Source organism: Cherax quadricarinatus, chromosome 86, assembly GCF_038502225.1.
Source record: "Cherax quadricarinatus isolate ZL_2023a chromosome 86, ASM3850222v1, whole genome shotgun sequence".
NCBI lineage: Eukaryota > Metazoa > Arthropoda > Malacostraca > Decapoda > Parastacidae > Cherax > Cherax quadricarinatus.
In genome coordinates, this window is record NC_091377.1 from 15,229,296 (window position 1) to 15,250,606 (window position 21,311).

Sequence of the window (21,311 nt, forward strand, 5' to 3'; positions counted from 1 at the left end):
CATCTATCTACAGCTGCACACTTATGCTTGCATACATGTATAACATACTAACATGTGAGTTACCCAGGATGGACCAAGGAAGTCGACCAGAGTGATTTATCTCATTGTCATTGTAACATTACCTAGTTTTTTTTTTTTTTTTTTTTTTTTTTTTTTTTTTAATAATACTGTTTACAATCTATGGTTGGGGTAAGAGGTTGTCTTCAGCATTCATTGTGATGTCTGCTATTAATATTATTATTTCAGTGAGGTACATTAGGTGGCAGTAGCCTGAACTAACTCAAGTGGAAGTTATCATTGAATTTGAACCTCATGTTTAATGTGATGTATGTCAGAATTCTAATTTTATGCTCAATATTACCTACTTTGTCTCTCTCTCTCTTTTCATCTTTGTAATTTGTGATAAGGTGTAAGACCTCGCCTGTTTACCTGGAGTTTACCTGGAGAGAGTTCCGGGGGTCGGCGCCCCCGCGGCCCGGTCTGTGACCAGGCCTCCTGTACCATCCATTATATCATTATATGTACCATATTATTACCACACATACAAGAGGTCTCTGAGTGTGTTTTTGGTGGGGTGTGTGTCGTATTGAGTGGTGGTGGTCTGGGTTGAGTATGGTTGGAGGTGTTCATTGAACTTGAGCGCTTGTGTCTTGTGATCTATTTTGGACTTCTGACTTTGTAGTGAATATTTGCTCTTGCATAAGCTATAAGGGAAAGATAAGCGAGGAATTCTTGTGTTGTGAGTCTTACACCAGATATCATCACTGGCAAACATGGCAACTGTCATAGAGGAACCTATTTCTGCAGGTGATGGAAATGAAGATAGCTTCCAGACCTTTAAAAGTAAACAAAAGAGAAAAAGTGAGAAAGGGCTAGAGCGTCGACGTAGTCAGACTCACTTGACTCGTACACAATGTGATACTAAACGTCCTTGGTGCACAGAGGCTGCAAGAAGTCTTTCTTCAAAGGAAGAATGTGTTAAGCTGAACTTCCCTGACAACACCCCGCTGCCTGCTAAGTGTGCATGGCTAATGGAAGCTGTAAACAAGCATCCTAACTCAAGGATCCAATTTAGGAAAAACACACACAACTTTGTGTTTGTGGAACAGAATAAAGAGCTGATTAATGATCTACTTAGTACACCTTATGGGGATATTAAGCTGCTCCGACCTCCATCAGACACTCACCACTTTAAAAAATGGGTCAGTATCATAATCTTTGGATACCCTCTCTGCATGGACCCATCCCATCTGACTCTAAGTGAGCATATCATCAAGCCTAAAAGACTTAAAGGAAAATCCCAAATTATTGCCAGTTGGGTAGGTCCTGTGCCCCTCCCCCGGAATATCTGGGTGCATGGTTTACGTTTCCTAAACATCGAAGTGTACCTACCCCCTAAACGTAGGTGTTACAAATGCCAGCACTATGGCCATGTTGCAGTAGACTGTGGAATACTACATTCTTGGTGTGGTAAGTGTGCTGGGAAACATTCCACTAGAGAATGCACAGTAGGCCCTGACAGCCGAAAATTTAAGTGTATTAACTGTAAAGAAGTTGGGGTTACAGTCTCCCACAAGGACTGCAGTCAGAACCCAAACAACCTTCGATGTAAACCTGATAACAGTCCTTTAATGGTAACTGAGGATGGGGCCATCCAGTCTACCACAGCCAGATCTGAGACTGAACCTCTGCAAAGTGTGCAAGAACCCCACCTCACTGCAAAGGATTCTGGTGATACCAGAATGCCATCACACACACCAGCTGTGGAGGAGCTAGCCATCCCTGCTAGCACATATGGAACTACTGGTCTGCCACTACAGATACCTATGGCTACACCTGAATATGGGGATGAGTTTGTCATTTCTCCCAATACACACAACTACAACAGTCAGACGGACACCACACAGGTAACCTCCCTGGAAATTGGAGATGAGTCAGATGCACAGGACCTACCTGCAATGAATGATGAAACAGAGAACACTAATGTAACCATGGTACCTGTTAAGGTGATAGGTGTTAAAGAAAGCACTAACCCAGAAGTGCCATCCTCCGGAGAGGCATTGGATTCGTTAGACCTTCCTCATATTATAACAAATTTCCAGAAAAAAATTGAGCATCTTGAACAGATCCTGACAAGTTTAATAAATATATGTAATCAGGATGATGCTCTTGAGCATGGTGATGATGTCAAAAGTGCAGCAATCTCCGTTCAGCTTCCAGCAATTTGTGAGAAAGAAGCCCATAACTCTTGCCTTCAAGACTTGCCTTATCACTGGCTGCCAAAATGCCGAAAAATGCTTAAAAATAAAGGTCCTGAAGATAAAGACGTACAAACTATGCTATTTGCTCTTAAGTATCTGCACACTGTAGTCAAAGCATAATAGTTTTACCATCTTATGAGCAAGAGATTGTAGTAACTCACTACAATGGATACATTACAAATCTTTTCATGGAACATTGCTTCCATCAGGAAGCGGTTGCCTGACTTACATCATATTAGTGCAACCAAGAATATTGATGTCATCTGTTTGCAGGAATGTAGATTGAAAGATGGAGCACCTCCACCAAACTTGCCTGGATATGCAGCTTATAACCTAAGGTCAACCAACTGTTGTGTGATGTATGTCAGAAAGAGCTTGCCACATTCACTCCTTTCCTTGCAGAGTCGAGTTAACATGCAGTATCATGGTGTCAAAGTATATGCAGGCGATTTTTCCATAAACATTTTTAATCTCTATGCCCCAGCGAACCAGCTTCGACCTGATGCTTTACCAGATCGCATCAATAGTGAACCTACCATCATTCTTGGAGATTTTAATGCCAGACATAAGAATATTGGTGGGTCTATAACAAACACCAATGGAACTAAACTAGTGAGATTGCTAAATGAGCATGATAATGTTCGAATTGTGGGCACTACTGAGCCTACTCACATATATGGTGGCATACTAGATCTGTGTCTTGGATTTAATACATCATATACGATGCATGACTCTGTCATAGTTGATGATCTTCTATCTGATCACTTCCCAAGACTAACAACTGTCAATCTTGATCACATCTCCAGCAATCAAGGAGCTAAATACAGAAGGAGGAAACTTATTCTCAAACCAGAACACAGAGACAACTTTATTAACCACTTGGATCAATGGTATAAGAATTACGAGCCCATTGGCACACAAAAATTTAATGATGATTTAATTACCACTATTGAGAGTGTTCTCACAGATCAAGTGGGCAGGAATAGGAAACAAAAACCCTCCACTATAAATAACAATAAAAACCAATGTAAATACTATAATGATCCACAGCTGCGCAATCTAACACATGCAGCTAGGAGGATTGGTAAAGCATACCGTGAATGTAGAACCCCAGACCTGCTCAGAACGTTCCAAGCTGCACTAACAAATGCAAGGAATAGAAAGGAAGAACTTAGGCAACAGGAATGGGAACAGTTTGTTAGTGGATTAAATAGGTCCACCCCTTTGAGTTTGGCTTGGAAAGGTATAAATAAAATAACCAGGAAAAAGACTGGCAATGTTGCTCATCCCTTTCCTCTTGAAAAAGCAAATGACCTCATAAATGACTGGTCCAAAACATCCAGGCATGAAAGCCTTCCATCTCATATTAGAAAAAATTTAGAGAGTACTTCTGAAGAAATGTTGAAACTGATTAATTTTATGAGCCAAAATATTGATGAGAGTGATTGCCTCTTTACCGAGTATGAATTAGATAATGCATTAACCAAAGGTCGATCAACTGCTCCTGGAGAGGATGGTATAACCTATGATATTCTCAGAACTCTAAGGCACGTGCCTGATAACCCTTTGTTGGCACTGTATAATCTCAGTTACATTGAGGGCGTTCTTCCTACTTCCTGGACCAATAGTCTCATTGTGCCTATCCCTAAGCCCCAACAGCCTGATACATTTAGGCCGATCTCCTTAACTAGTTGTCTTTGTAAAACTTTTGAAAGAATGATGCTTAACAGACTGTACTACAGAATCAGACATCAACTTTCCCCCTACCTCTATGGGTTCATGAAAGGTAAAAGTGTGCAGAACTGTATTTCCACCTTTCTCACTGCACACACCTCTACTAGTTTTACCACTTTTCTTGATCTAAAATCTGCATTTGATATTGCGAACAGAACCGTTTTTATATTTACTACATTGAACTATGAACTCACAAGTTACAAAGGTAATGAATACCAAAATGAATATTGGTGGTAGCTTACTCTGCTGGATAATAGGATACCTGTCAAATAGAGTATCCTCTGTCCTTTACCAAGGCTTCAGAAGTGATTCTAAAGAAATGTCTTTAGTTACACCGCAGGGAGGAGTTCTTAGTCCCATGCTATTTAATATTCTGATTAATGCTCTCCTAAATGCTCTACCTGCCTCACCTAAACATATAGCTATAAGCTATGCTGATGATATCATGATCCATACAACAGGGCATAAGAAGATGAATACCATTCTTAATGAAGTTCAAGCAATTTGTAATCGACTAGGCCTCATAATATCTTCCTCTAAAACTAAGATATTAACAAGCAAACGACATCCCCCACCCATCTATTTGCAGGGTGAAATCATTAGCTACGTTAAAACTTACAGATATCTTGGTGTAGATTTACCCTTTAACAAATCCACTATACCACAACTAAACAAGAAATGTAAAGCTAGGCTAAATGCTCTCAAAGCTGTTGCTGGCTACAATCCCAACTATGGTGCAAATGTGAGAATCGTGAGAATGATGTACATAGCCTATGTTAGGTCCTTAATTGATTATGCTGCTCCCATGTTGATATTAGCTAGAGAAAGTTCTCTCCGACCCTTGGAGTTAATGCAAAATGAAGCTCTCAGGATTATTCTTGGCTGTCCCAGATCTACAAAAGTTCTTAACATGAGGAAGGAGCTTGGTATTTCTAGTATCAGTGATAGGATTGTTGAAATTAACACTGTACTCGGTATTAGAATGTTGAGAAACGAACCAGACACTGTCACAGTGAATCTTACCAAGTGTCTAGAGGTAAATACACACAGATCTAAATGGATTGTGAAAACGTGCAATTGCATTAAGTTTTATAACCTGCATGAACTGTATCACTGTAGGCAACAAGAGCATTTCACCCCTCCATGGAAGATGTGTTCATTTAATATCACATACCTACAAGTCCCTCCCAAGAAGCTCATTGCTAGTAATCCCTTCCTTAAATCTCTTGTTAGAGCAACTGCTCAAGAAGAAATTTCTCACCTAGCTGGTAGTAACAAGTTATCACAAGTTATATACACTGATGGATCTAAACAGGAGTCTTCTGGCAGGGCTGCATCTGCTCTTGTTGCCACCTCCCTAGTTAAGAACGATAATAAATTTGTTGAGTTAGGCATAAGAATTAACAACTGGGCGTCTACACTGCAAACTGAATTGTTTGCAATCCTAATGGCGCTAAAGCTAACCTATGACACTGAGCTTGACTCTATCATCATTACTGATTCTATGTCATCATTGAAGGCTCTTGGCTCATATAATGACTCCAACAACATGCTCATTGGGGAAGCCAGGTATAGATACTCAAAAATTAGGGACAAAGGAATTAATGTACAATTGCTATGGATCCCATCACACATTGGATTACTCCTTCATGATAAAGTTGATATGTTAGCCAAGAAGAGTATCGAGAAGGAGAATGTAGAATATAACTTTGGTATAACTGTGTCTAGCATTAGGAATAATATTAGGAGAGAAGTAAATAATGAAAATGATTGTTATAGGAATGCAGTTAGAAGCCTGAGTAGATCTATAACCCACTATGATAACATGAACGTAGATAAGTATGTTTATGGAGCAACTTGCAATGTGAACAGACTGACTGATGTTGTAGTGGCCAGGCTTAGGCTTGGTTACAAGTACTTCTGGCAGTTTGGGAGACACACAGATGATGATCAAACTAAATGTAAATTATGTGATCAGGCATATGGTCACTCTCTTGAACACTATGTGCTTAATTGTCCACTTATTGAGGAATACAGAGACAGACAGTATAATAACCTATGTGACATGTCAAGATATCTTATTAATGAAAATAAGATACCAGATATACTAAGCAAATTTCCTAAATTTGCTTGTAACAGATAAGTGAACTATAGATATGTAGATATAAATCCATATGTATTCCTGTTAACCCTTTGGGGCCTAGTTCCTAGGCCTTTTGTGTATCCATATGCTCTCACGCTACCGTCCACAGGATGGATATGGGGTGCACAATAAACTAGCCACTTCGGTGGCAAAATCTAAAAAATCTGTGACGTTGTTCCAAATTCACAACAGATTATTATCTACAACTTTATATCTTATAGGTCATATTGAGTAGCCAGAAGCACATAGACAAGAGCTGGGACTACGAACTACTGCATCCGTGGCTTGGACTCAGCCTTCTAACCTCAACTGGTAGGTACCCGATAAGAAACTTACAAGAATACAAGAGTTCTATCAAAGTGAATGCTTCTTGTGGTTGTCTGAGTCTGTTTGTATCTTGCTGAAAGTGGCTAGTGGTTGTTTGAGTCTGTTTGTATCTTGCTGAAAGTGGCTAGTGGTTGTTTGAGTCTGTTTGTATCTTGCTGAGAGTAGCTAGTGGTTGTCTGAGTCTGTTTGTATCTTGCTGAGAGTAGCTAGTGGTTGTCTGAGTCTGTTTGTATCTTGCTGAAAGTGGCTAGTGGTTGTTTGAGTCTGTTTGTATCTTGCTGAAAGTCTCTAGTGGTTGTTTGAGTCTGTGTTTATCTTGCTGAAAGTCTCTAGTGGTTGTTTGAGTCTGTTTGTATCTTGCTGAAAGTCTCTAGTGGTTGTCTGAGTTTTTTGTGGAGAAATTTTCTCCAGGAGGGGGGTATCAGCCCTTTTCAGCCCCTTTCAGCCCCTTTCAGCCCTGAGGGGCCCAGCCCTCTCAGAAGGGGCAAGCATCTTGTTTACTGCTACAGTGAGTAATTGATAGCAGATGCAGTATGAGTATGGGACGTGGTCGCTTCGACCGACACTCCTTGCAGTATTGCAAAGTGTAGTTTAATAAGAGACAGTACATCTCTTACCTTAGCAGGACAATTAAGGAAAATCCTGCTCCCACTTTATTACCATGGTAAAAATAGTGGACATTGTTGTCTATGCTTAAGGCAGCAAGAATCAAACATTCTGCTTTGCTTCATCGAGGAAGTGGCAAGGAAGCAAAAGTACTAGGTCAGCTTTTCCTTTGTGCTGGGGGCAGTGATGCCGTGGGGCATTGTGGCGTCTTCAGATTACTTTTGACTCTACTGAGAGTGACACTGACGCCAGGATAACCAACAAAGAACGATCTGTGTGTTAGTGGGAACAAAGTGTCTCACAAAACACAATAAACACTTACAGAGAAGTGTGATCACCTTCTTCAGTGATATTGTGTGGACAATTATTGATGAACAGTGTAACAAGTGTTGCGATCCAACAGAGTGTAGTGCGACATTCTTCAAGGAACACTATTCTTCAATCATCTCAACGGATATTAGGATGTAATTACGGGTCAGATACATATACCCAGGTAAGTGTTCTAACTCTTGATGTGCTACTATTGACTGTGCAGTTGAGTATAAAATCGTGAGTTAGTCACTTATCATAAACCCCGGTGATATGCGGACCTTTGAGTCCACACGTAAGTTTGTCAGCCATCAGTGAATGAAATATGCTTACATAACACCCCCTAGGGGTAATTTATAATCTTACAAATTATAACTCATTTACAGCCCGTTGAGAGATGACTTCGACAGCTTCTCAAGACCTCGTCTGCAGGGGCGGCTGTGCAGGCGATGAGCTGTCTTTCTAAGTTAAGTTTCCCTATATTTAAACTTAACTGATAATCATTTCTCAATATTTTGGTCGTGCTCGAACCGGATAAAGGCCACACTGTGGTCCAAATACGTTGTACTACAGTGTACAAATAACCTATGAGCCAAGGTCCTTCGAAAAAAGTTGTAAAACTAGTGTTTTACAATTTAAATCAGTATAAATGAGTCCCTCCAGACTCAATCACAGAGAATGGGCAGCCAAAAGAAAACGGGCGCTCACCCAGCGTTCACCCAAAGGAAACGGGAGCTGGGTGACTCGCCCAACAAGAAAACAGGGGATGGCACCTGGCATCCTCTGCTCCAAACTCGAAGAAGCGCTGACTATGACAACAACAACCCAACTGATGTTCAGTTTGTCTGAGTGTATATACACATAGTGTTTATAAAGTTTATAGACAGAAATTAAGAGACAAGATTGTGTTAAAGTTTGTTTCATATAGATATACCTGTTATATTAAAGGAACTTATATATAAAGTGTAAGCTTTCAAATACATATTAACAGTGACATTTATATATATATATAAGAAATATTCACATGTGATATACAGTTATACAGTGACATTTATAGTGTATAGTGAATGAAGTGTATAACATCGTTATTTACGATTAATCATCGTGGTTAGGCTGACACAGCAAACTCAAGCCATAAACACCAGCCATATGTACTCTGTACCCTTCATGGTCATTGACCCTGAGGTTAAGCTTAGTAGGTCAGTAGAGTCTGACTCAATTATTGCTGACTTAAGCATAACAAAAACTCAGCTGTTTATAGCAGTACAGGAAGGCCCCACTTATACGGCGGGTTAGGTTCCAGGCTACCGCCGTAAAGCGGAAATCGCCGTAAAGTGGAACACCCTTTTTTTCCACTTATAAATGCATACAAACACTAGATAACAAGTTTACACTAACATATATTAAGTTAGCAATAGAACCAGGCATCAAAAAACAATAAAAAGGTACAATACACACATAGTGCACTCATTACTTACCTTAAAATATTTATAGTCTTAATCTAGGGTGAGACAAGTAGTATTTATTGTAAGAAATCAAGTGTGGTATGTATTGTAATAGCCAGGCTATCTTACCAGGCCACCCCACCCACACATACTATTCTATGATATTTAAGCATCCCAGAGCGATAAAATGTATATACAGTTCACTCATTACTTACCTTAAAATATTTGTAGTCTTAATGTAGGGTCAGGAGTAAGTAAATGAGATAAAACGAATAAATGAGAGAGAGAAAGAATGAGTACATGAGGTAACAGAAGCAGAGTTATGTAAACAAACCAGGCTCCCACATCTTATATTTATGTTTATTTATTCTATTGTGGGGTGTATTTATCATCTTTTTATGTTATGTATCGTGTTTATTATATAATTTTGAAAAAAATATCATGGCTGGATTAATGAAAATGTGTATATTACCGTAATATACGACATTTAATGAGACTCCGTGACTATTGTTATTATCACCACTTGTGGAAGTCGTCTGCTACCACAGCTCACATTTATGTTTATTTATTCTACTGTGGGGTGTATTTATCTTATTTATATGTTATGCATCGTGTTTATTATATAATTTTGAAAAAAATATCATGGATGGATTAATGAAAATGTGTATATTACCGTAATATACGACATTTAATGAGACTCGGTGAGTATTGTTATTATGGCGTCACTTGTGGAAGTCGTCTGCTCACATCTCACATTTATGTTTATTTATTCTACTGTGGGGTGTATTTATCTTATTTATATGTTATGCATCGTGTTTATTATATAATTTTGAAAAAAATATCATGGATGGATTAATGAAAATGTGTATATTACCGTAATATACGACATTTAATGAGACTCGGTGAGTATTGTTATTATGGCGTCACTTGTGGAAGTCGTCTGCTCACATCTCACATTTATGTTTATTTATTCTACTGTGGGGTGTATTTATCTTATTTATATGTTATGCATCGTGTTTATTATATAATTTTGAAAAAAATATCATGGATGGATTAATGAAAATGTGTATATTAACGTAATATACGACATTTAAATGACTCGATGTATGTAAGTTTATTTAGGTACAGGTATACATAAGTATAATTATCAGAGTATATATAAAATATGAAATAACTTTTAAAAACATTTGAAATTTTGGAGTTTCCAGACAAAATGGAGAGACTTAGTGCTTACTGAGCTCATGGAGAATGTAAACAAACAGGGTGGGGCACGGTGACCGTATTAGAAAGTCAGGTGGGGGGAGCCGTATAGTGAGTTTTGGTCATAATTTGAAATGTCCGTATTAGCGGAACGCCGTAAAGTGAAACGCCGTAAAGCGGGGCCTTCCTGTACAGTGTTTTTTAAACACTCTAAGTGTGGTGCTAGAATTTTCAGTATACCATTAAAATGGTTTGTTTGAAAACTCAGTTTCAGTCTTTACAGACTAAGATTACACAATTAGAAAATCTAATTTCAGTCTGTATAGGATTAACTCAAGATACAAACAGATTTTGATGATCTTGAGGTCAAATTTGAATTACTTACACAACGTCTGGAAATAATTAATTCAGACTATACACATTATGAAAAGAATTTTCTTGAATCAGATCCATCTGAGGATGAAATTAAAAATGTTTTGGATACTTTTAGTAATCAACAATTAAGGTGGACAGGAGAACAGGCTATCTGCCGCAAAACTCTGTCACAGAGACCTACTGTAACTAGTGGTCAAACACCTGTTACACCTGTAACAACAACAAGTGTACCATTACCAAGTTTACCTACATTGTCATTACCTATTTTCCAAGGTCATAATTATGAAGAATTCATTAGTGGTTTTCAATCCATAGTAAATTCACGAACTGACATAGATGAGATTGCTAAGTTCAATTATCTTAAATGTCTTGTGAAGGGAGAACCCTATGAACTGATTAAGTCATTTCCGGTGGTTAAAGGCAATTATCAAATAGCCTTACGTGTCTTAGCAGACAATTACTTTGATGCTGACAAGGCCAGAGTTAGACATGCAGTCTTCATATCAAGCTTGAAGCCACCCAAACATTGTTTTTCAGACTTACAGGCATTTAGAATCACATTAGACAATAGTCTCAGATCTCTAGGTGCTAAATATGACCTAGGGCAATGTGATTGGTTTATCAGTGGTATTGTACAAGATAAGTTGTCACCACAAACTATTGAACGATTAATTATTATGTTCAATAAACGCTATTTCACTTGTGAAGAAATTAGCAATGGTTTACAAACAATAGTTTCATGCATGCAAGCAACGAGACAAGATGAAAAATCCACAAATCCAGTGGATAATAAACCTTCAACTCAGTATAAAAAGAGTATACCTACTCCCACTGAACCAAATAATGGGAAATCCCATATAGGCACTTATCAAGCTGTGAATGCAACAGATGGTAAACAGACTGTCACACATAAACGTACTCCAAAATTTGTACTTTGTGATGGAACACATTGGGCACAGTATTGTATTCAATACACATCAATGGAGGCACGTAAACAACGTGTTCATCAGCTGAAAAGGTGCATCAAGTGTTTAAGCGAACACAAGGGAGGTAAATGCTCACTGAAGAAGTGTTTTAAATGCAAGGGTATGCATCATACAGCATTATGCCCAAATACTTTTGCTGAACAGCAGCAGACTTCCACAGAATCAGGAAGTCAACAACAGCATTAAATGTGAGAGATAAGTTTAAAGCAATTGCTCTCCCGATAGCTCGAGTTGAGTTATCTAATAAATTACACAAAACCAATGTGCTATCACCATTTGATCAAGGCTCACAAAGGTCCTTCATAAGGAGAACAGTGTTACAGAAACTGAATAAACAACCCTATGCCAAAATACAGTTAGATATAGCTGGTTTTTTCCACAATTCTGGTAAACAGACATATGACCTAGCCAGAATCACTGTTGGTCTAGGAAACAGGAAAAAGACAGTAGAAGCTGTGGTAGTAGATGATTTGCCTAAGTCTGTGCAGATCCAGGGATTAAAAGAAACAGTTGCAGCACTGAAAGCAGCTAAGGTCAAGTTAGCCTGTCCTGACATACAGACGGACACAATTAGTCCAATTGATTTAATGATTGGAAGTGATTATTATCACTGTTTTGTGCAAAATATAGTAAGTAAACATGATGTTCACTTACTGAAAACAGCAGGAGGCCACATGATATGTGGTCCTATTCCCTCTCAAAGTGGGAAAGAAACTGATATTGATTCAGTGGAAAATGTACTAGTTACGAGAATAACCGCTGATAATGTACCACAGCAAAAATTATCATTACTGGAAGAAATGAATGAACCAGTTGATAAGTTGTGGGATTTAGACGCGATAGGTATTGATGTAAATAAACCAAGCCCACAAGAGTCTCAGACTTATAACCAATATTTGGACACTGTCAAATATGAAGATGGACAGTATTGGGTTAGGTTACCATGGAAATTAAATCCACCACATCTGCCTAGCAATTATCGCATGGCTTTCGGACAAATGAAAGCACAAATACATGAGCTCAGGAAGAATCCAGAGCTACTGACTGTCTATGATAATATCATACAAGAACAGTTGGACAATAAATTCATTGAGGAAATAGTCGAAGATAAGTTGAAGACAGAAGCTCATTATCTCCCGCACCATGGAGTCAGAAAAGATTCTGAAACCACTCCACTACGTGTTGTATATAATTGCAACGCACGTGCAAATAAAGATGTAGCAAGTCTTAATGACTGTCTGATGACCCGACCCTCACTAACCGAGAAGCTTGGAGACGTGCTTATGAAATTTCGCACAAACCCATATGCCTACACTGCTGATATTTCCAAAGCTTTCTTAAGAGTAGGACTACAAGAAATAGATAGAGATTATACTCGATTCTTGTGGCCTGAAAATCCACATGATCCTCAAAGTCCTGTGAAAACTTATCGTTTCAAATCAGTATTATTTGGTGCAACATCCTCTCCATTCTTACTAGACGCTACTCTAAATACACATTTGAAGAAATCTGAAAGTCCCTTCAAAGAAATCTTAAAGAAAAGTTTCTATGTGGACAATCTTCAAGGTACTGTGAATAAAGAGGAGGATTTGAAATCCTTATACAGAGAAGCTAACAAGGAGATGAAAGAAGCAAATATGCCTCTAAGGATGTGGAATACAAATTCAATGCAATTAAGGGAACTTATCAAGGAAGATTTCCCTGAAACTGAAATTCCTGATTGCAACAATATGCTGGGACTTAATTGGAACACACATGAAGATACTTTGAGTCTCAAAAAGATAAACAATAAATCATGCAGTACACTCACTAAACGTAGTTTACTGTCAGAGGTATCACAATGTTTTGATCCAATAGGACTCGACTCGCCAATTACCATAAAGGGTAAAATGCTTATGCAAGATGCATGGAAGCTCAAAATTGGATGGGATGAGAACTTGCCTCTAGAAATGAGTCAAGCATGGGATGAAATATCCAGGGAGTTTAAGCAACTTCATCAAATTAAATTTCCCAGACAAATAGGTCAAGAGGGAAACAAGTACACATTACATGTGTTCTGTGATGCGTCAACCAGAGGTTATGGCGCTGTAGCTTATATGAGTAATGCTGAAACTAATTACTTCAAAGGCCAGGGTAGCACCCTTGAAGGTCAGAACAGTACCACAATTGGAACTGACAGCACTCTATGTAGGTACAAAATTAGCTGTCTATCTCAACAAAGTACTTGATCATCTCACTATTGAAAAAACCGTGATCTGGAGTGATAATGAAGCAGTTCTCCAGTGGTTAAGAAATAATAAGAGTAAGTTGGTCTATGTACAGAACAGAGTAGCAGAAATAAAAGAGATACAGAGAGATTATCTCTTTCTCCACGTCTCTACCCAAGAGAATCCAGCTGACATGTTGTCACGTGGTGTCCCACTCAAGAAATTTGTGGATAATAAATTATGGCTCCACGGACCGAACTGACTCTCTAATGAAAATAACTGGCCTCAGCAAAAGGCTCACATTATGCCAGAAGAAACAGTCTGCTTGAACACAGCAGAAGTAAGTTGTGTAAATACTGCAGACGCGACAGAAATAATCATTGATGGATCTAAATACTCATGTTTGGGTAAACTCTTAAAGAGTTACAGCTCTTGTCTTTAAATTCATTAAAGGAATAAAACCTAATTATGAATATCTTGAACCCATTAAATACTGGGTGAAACTAATACAGAAAGATGTTTTCTCTACAGAATATAAATTTCTAGAAACACAAGATAAATCCCCAAAGAAACCTGTCATGATTAATTCTTTAGGACTTTATCTCGACTCAGAAAAGATTATAAGATGTCGAGGAAGAATTCATAATTCTTCACTACCTAAAGAAGCCATACATCCAATATTGATCCCCAAGAATCATTGGCTAACAAAACTGATTGTGCAAAACGCCCACAGTAACGTGTTACATGGTAGGGTAGCTGACACACTTTGTCATATACGACAATCCTACTGGATACCTCAAGGTCGACAAAGTGTGAAAAAGCAAATAAAGGACTGTATTACTTGTCGTCACTACGATATGCGAGTATGTCAGTATCCAGGTCCACCTCCATATCCCTCTGAAAGAGTTTGTCATATCACTCTATTTGAGGTGACCAATAATTTTAACCAAAACAGTTGACAAAGTTCCCATCAAGGTGTACATCTGTTTGTTCACTTGTGCTACAACTAGAGCAGTACATCTAGAAGTAGCCACTGACATGTCTGCTGAAACCTTTATCAAATTATTCAGAAGATTTGCAGCCAGAAGGGCATGTCCCAGACTGATGATTTCAGATAATGCAACGAACTTTGTTGCTGGTGCTGCTTATATAAGCAAGATCTTTGATCAACCAGAAGTACAACAGATGCTGAATCAACGCAGTTGTCGTTGGAGATACATTCCTCCTAAATCTCCATGCCACGGTGGATTTTATGAAAGAATGATCGGCATTGTAAAACGTTGTTTAAGGAAGACTCTTCATCGTCAAAGAATCGACTTAGAAGAATTCCGTACAGTTGTGACTGAAATAGAAAATAGAGTCAATAACAGTCCTCTAACTTATGTTACCGATGATCTGGACAATTTAGAAGTGTAAAGTCCATCTCATTTACTCCATGGCAGAATGCTCGAACCTGTTCCTCCCATGAATGATAAAGAAATCGTAGAGGATCCTTCTTATTTCGAACTAACTCAGACGTAAATTCAAACACCTTAATAAAGTGATTGAACGTTGGGAGAAAATTTGGCGAGAAGACTATCTCACCTCATTGAGAGAACACTTCTATGGAGCTGGTGTTCCTGAAAATCATAAGTCCTTAATTAAGACCTGGTGACATAGTGATTATCGACAATGATGGTCCGAGGTCCCAATGGCCACTTGGAAAAATTGTGACCATATATCCTGATGCAAATGGAATCATCAGGACAGTTGATGTTTTAAGCAAAGGTGTAGTGAATAAGCGGACAATAAATAAACTAGTACCATTAGAATTACACAGTGTTGAAAACAAAATTAGTGATTCTCCAGAAACCACACAGACTAAAGCTGTTCAGAAAAGACAAGCAGCAGTGGTGGCAAGTGAGAAAATTTAATTAATGTTAAGTGATGAATAGTTCACCTGCAGTGAACCTCCGCCGCCCCCCAGTGTGGAGAAATTTTCTCCAGGAGGGGGGTATCAGCCCTTTTCAGCCTCTTTCAGCCCCTTTCAGCTCTGAGGGGCCCAGCCCTCTCAGAAGGGGCAACCATCTTGTTTACTGCTACAGCAAGTAATTGATAGCAGATGCAGTATGAGTATGGGATGTGGTCGCTTCGACCGACGCTCCTTGCAGTGTTGCAAAGTGTAGTTTGATAAGAGACAGTACATCTCTTACCTTAGCAGGACAATTAAGGAAAATCCTGCTCCCACTTTATTACCATGGTAAAAATAGTGGACATTGTTGTCTATGCTTAAGGCAGCAAGAATCAAACATTCTGCTTTGCTTCATCGAGGAAGTGGCAAGGAAGCAAAGTACTAGGTCAGCTTTTCCTTTGTGCTGGGGGCAGTGACGACATGGGGCGTTGTGGCATCTTCAGATTACTTTTGACTCTACTGAGAGTGACACTGACGCCAGGATAACCAACAAAGAACAATCTGTGCGTTAGTGTGAACAAAGTGTCTCACAAAGCACAAACACTTACAGAGAAGTGTGATCAGCTTCTTCAGTGATATTGTGTGAACAATTATTGATGAACAGTGTAACAACGAGTGTTGAGATCCAACAGAGTGTAGTGCGACATTCTTCAAGGAACACTATTCTTCAATCAACTCAACGGATATCCGGGCGTAATTACGGGTCAGATGCATATACCCAGGTAAGTGTTCTAACTCGTGATGTGCTACTATTGACTGCGCAGTTGAGTATAAAATCGTGAGTTAGCCACTTATCATAAACCCCGGTGATATGCGGATCTTTGAGTCCACACGTAAGTTTGTCAGCCATCAGTGAATGAAATATGCTGACATAACACCCCATAGGGGTAATTTACAATCTTACAAATTATAACTCATTTACAGCCCATTGAGAGATGACTTCGACAGCTTCTCAAGACCTCGTCTGCAGGGGCGGCTGTGCAGGCGATGAGCTGTCTTTCTAAGTTAAGTTTCCCTATATTTAAACTTAGCTGATAACCATTTCTCAACATTTTTCCTGTATCTTGGGAAAGTCTCTAGTGCATGTCTGAGTCTGTTGGTATCTTGCTGAAAGTCTCTAGTGTTTGTCTGAGTCTGTTTGTATCTTGCTGAAAGCCTCTAGTGCATGTCTGAGTCTGTTTGTATCTTGCTGAAAGTCTCTAGTGTTTGTCTGAGTCTGTTTGTATCTTGCTGAAAGTCTCTAGTGCATGTCTGAGTCTGTTGGTATCTTGCTGAAAGTCTCTAGTGCATGTCTGAGTCTGTTGGTATCTTGCTGAAAGTCTATAGTGTTTGTCTGAGTCTGTTTGTATCTTGCTGTAAGTCTCTAGTACATGTCTGAGTCTATTTGTATCTTGCTGAAAGTCTCTAGTGCATGTCTGAGTCTGTTGGTATCTTGCTGAAAGTCTCTAGTGTTTGTCTGAGTCTGTTTGTATCTTGCTGAAAGTCTCTACATAGTCTGGTACATAGCTGACAAGTGAAGGCGCCTGATGACTGAAGTAGAATTCGTTCAGAGATTTCAGTGTCAGTAGTGTCACTGATTATTTGTGTTACTTGTGTAGTATACTTAAATAATCCATCTATGTACCAGACTATGTAGAGACTTTCAGCAAGATACAAACAGACTCAGACAAACACTAGAGACTTTCAGCAAGATACCAACAGACTCAGACATGCACTAGAGACTTTCAGCAAGATACAAACAGACTCAGACATGCACTAGAAACTTTCAGCAAGATACAAACATACTCAGACAAACACTAGAGACTTTCAGCAAGATACCAACAGACTCAGACATGCACTAGAGACTTTCCCAAGATACAGGAAAAATGTTGAGAAATGGTTTTCAGCTAAGTTTAAATATAGGGAAACTTAACTTAGAAAGACAGCTCATAGCCTGCACAGCCGCCCCTGCAGACGAAGTCTTGAGAAGCTGTCGAAGTCATCTCTCAACGGGCTGTAAATGAGTTATAATTTGTAAGATTATAAATTACCCCTATGGGGTGTTATGTCAGCATATTTCATTCACTGATGGCTGACAAACTTACGTGTGTGGACTCAAAGGTCCGCATATCACCGGGGCTTATGATAAGTGACTAATCAGACAGAGCTGGTTGTGTTGAGGACACTCAGACAGAGCTGGTTGTGTTGAGGACACTCAGACAGAGCTGGTTGTGTTGAGGACACTCAGACAGAGCTGGTTCTCGTTACCAGAGTGATCAATGTCTGTAAGTCATTGATCCAAGATAAATCAGTTGATTACATAGAATTAGAAGCAAACTAAGAATTACTAGAGATGAGGCAACAGGTCTACACTGTAGCTTATGAACAATTTGAGGAGTTTGCTGGTGAATCTCAATTTTGATAGGCGTCAGACTTTTAATGTCGGTAACATATATTAAAAAAAAATATTGGTTTTCACTGTGATCTATGTTAGTTAGTTTAGTTTAATATGTTTATTATGCACCCATACCCATCCTGTGGGCGGTAGTCAAAAGATTACAGAGGTACATAATTGGTCCAGGCACGGGACTCCAAAGTTTTGATAGCTGAGCAAGTTACAGAGGTAATGAACTCACAATTACTAAGGTAATGAACTCACAATTTACAAAGATAATGAACTCACAATTTACAAAGGTAATGAACTCCAGGAAGGTCTGGTCACAATCATGACAAGTTACAAAGGTATTTACAGATTACAGAGGTACGTAATAGGTCCAGGGACTGGGCCCCCAAAGTTAAATTTGAATTGGCCATTTTCACTGAATAAACTGACTGCCACATAATGACTGGAAAATGCCTCTTCTTGCCAGCTTTATATGCTAAGTGATGGTGAATTGTTGTTATCCGCTAACTTCTTTCAAGGCTTCCGTTCATAACTTCAGAACGCCCTATCCGATGGGCCTGATTTTTCAAGCCTGGTCATTAATATCAAGGGAACGTTCGTGGAACAATTGGTAAATACATGTGCCCTTTGCTCAGGTTTATTTACACCATTCCAGAAATTGATTTTCACACGATAACGTTTGAAAGCCTCTTCTGATTGGCTTCAAATTTTCAACACTCGTGACTCCTGTGTAAAAGGTTTTCATTTTATATAAAGTTTGTTGGTGCCATTTTGCCACTCAGAATAATATAGTACCATTTTACATTATTGCAGTATTTTGCTCTGAAGATTATGAGAAGCTCTTGATCCAATGAACTAGATTTATCCTTCTCTTCATTAGATCGAAGCTGAATGCCTCCCATTCCACAGACGGTATATGGCCCCTACTAGTTGTACTTTCCCGTGATTGGCTCAGTCTTCTTTTGCAATATATGAAACGTTTTTTCTCGGGTTCAGGCTGTGTAGGTGAGCATTTTCTTGGATTCTATACAATAACTGCAGAACGCCTCTTCTGGTCGACTTAGACCTTCAGTACTGATGTGATTTCATGAAAGTTTCGCCTTGATATTAGGTTCTGTAAGTTTTTATGTAGACTAAATGTACATAATTCACTTTGATATGTCCATAACATCTGTGTTCCTTTATGATTATTGTAAAACATTTGTGCATTATTTATAAGAAGTTGAAATAAAACTTAATGATTTACAAAAAAGCTTAAAACATCAAGGCTTGTAAATCTTGCCTAGAGAAATGTTACGTTTTATTTAGGACTGATTTGGTTTCAGTTTTCTCTTTCTTTCTTTTTTAGGGGGGAAAAACTGCGAAGTTTAAATAAACGCTGTCAGGCAATAATTTCTGGGTACCTCATTTAACTGACTTTACCCTTCAATGCTGACATTAGGAAAATGCAGTTCTGATCGGCTTCAAACTCAGTGTGTTGGTGTATTTAAAATACTGGTCCTTCTGAGATAACAAGAGAATGTCTCTTCAGCTTCACTTCAAAATTGGTATTTCTTAGTGAATGGTTGGAATTAATTTTAGGTTGTGTATGTTCTAATTTGCCATTTTTATTGAAGAAATTTTGATATTAGTGTAAATATAATAACTTGGGAATGCCTCATCTGATTTACTTCAACTCTTAAGTCGAATATTTAACTGCATTAGAAACTTATGCAGTGCCTTGCAATATATCTTTCAACTGCATTAACAAAGAGAGGGCTGAGGTTATGCAATACGGGGATACCGTTCTTGAATCGCACAGTTACTAAAATGCATCTTATTCAATCACTGCTTCAGTGTAGAGGCACTGTACTTCCCACCTCCAGGACTAAAGTCTGGCACTTTACTACTGAGCTACCAGGCTTCTAATAAGAAGACACTACTGTGCCCTGTCTGTATCAGTGGCTACCATCTGTAACTCAATTGTCTTCCCACAGCCCCAGTAGTTTTCTAGGTAAATCTGTCCTCACCTCCCACAGCCCTACTGTGGCTGTAGGAAAGGACAGAAGAGTTACAGACAGTAGCCACTGATGCAGACAGGACACAGCAGTGTCTTCTGTCAAACTGCCATATTAGAAGCTCATGTAGCTCAGCTGTACAGTGTTGGACCAGTTAATCTCGAGGCTACGGTTCGAACCTCACCCCACCCCGTCCATTTCTGTTTATTCATCAACAGTTCATTGCAACTTAAATTCAACACTTTCACCTCACTCATACATAATCACTGTCTTTGCAGAGGCGCTCAGATACGACAGTTTAGAAGTCCTTCTAAACTGCCAATATCCCAAACACTTCCTTTATAGTGCAGGCATTGTACTTCCCATTTCCAGGACTCAAGTCCGGCTAACCAGTTTCCCTGAATTCCTTCACAAAATATTACCTTGTCCATAGTCCAACAGCTCGTCAGGTCTCAAAAAGCATTTGTCTCCATTCACTCCTATCTAACGTGCTCACACATGCTTGCTGGAAGTCTAAGCCCCTCGCCCATCCTTTACCCCCTCCCTCCAACCTTTTTGAGGACAACCCCTACTCCGCCTTCCTTCCCCATGCAGATTTATATGCTCTCCAAATCATTCTACTTTGATCCATTCTCTCTAAATGACCAAACCACCTCAACAACCCCCCTTCTCCTAATTTCCACACTCTGAATTTTCTGCATAATATTTACTCCACACATTGCCCTTAGACAGGACATCTCCACTGCCTCCAACCGCCTCCTCACTGCAGCATTTACAACCCAAGCTTCACACCCATATAAGAGTGCTGGTACCACTATACTTTCGTACATTCCCTTCTTTGCCTCCATGGATAGCGTTATTTGTCTCCACATATACCTCAATGCACCACTCACATTTTTTCCTTTATCAGTTCTATGGTTAACCTCATCCTTCATAAACCCATCCACTGACAAGTCAACTCCCAAATATCTGAAAACATTTATTTCTTCCATACTCCCTCTCTCCAATGTGATATCCATTTTTTTTTATCTAAATCGTTTGATACCCTCATCACCTTACTCTTATCTATGTTCACTTTCAACTTTCTACCTTTACATACCCTCGCAAACGCATCCACTAACTTTTGCAACTTTTCTTTAGAAATTCCCCCAAGCACAGTATCATCAGCAAAAACTAACTGTGTCAACTCCCAATTTGTATTTAATTCCCCATAATTTAATCCCACCCCTCTCCCCAACAGCCTAGCATTTACTTCTTTTACAACCCCATCTTTAAATGTATTAAACAACCATGGTGACATTACACATCCCTGTCTAAGACCTACTTTTACCAGGAAGTAATCTTCTCTCCTACACACCTTAACCTGAGCCTCACTATCCTCATAAAA

General features: G+C 39.0%; 1 protein-coding gene across 2 annotated transcripts in view; it reads left to right on the plus strand.

Annotated features, from left to right (window-relative positions):
• LOC128703032 (cytochrome P450 4C1) overlaps nt 1-21,311 on the plus strand; it is a 276,764-nt gene that overhangs the window by 172,186 nt on the left and 83,267 nt on the right. For both annotated transcript variants that reach the window (XM_070103660.1, XM_070103661.1), the window contains one exon: nt 6,360-6,450. In XM_070103660.1, coding sequence (XP_069959761.1) covers nt 6,360-6,450 — 91 coding nt within the window. The remainder of the gene's footprint in view (nt 1-6,359; nt 6,451-21,311) is intronic.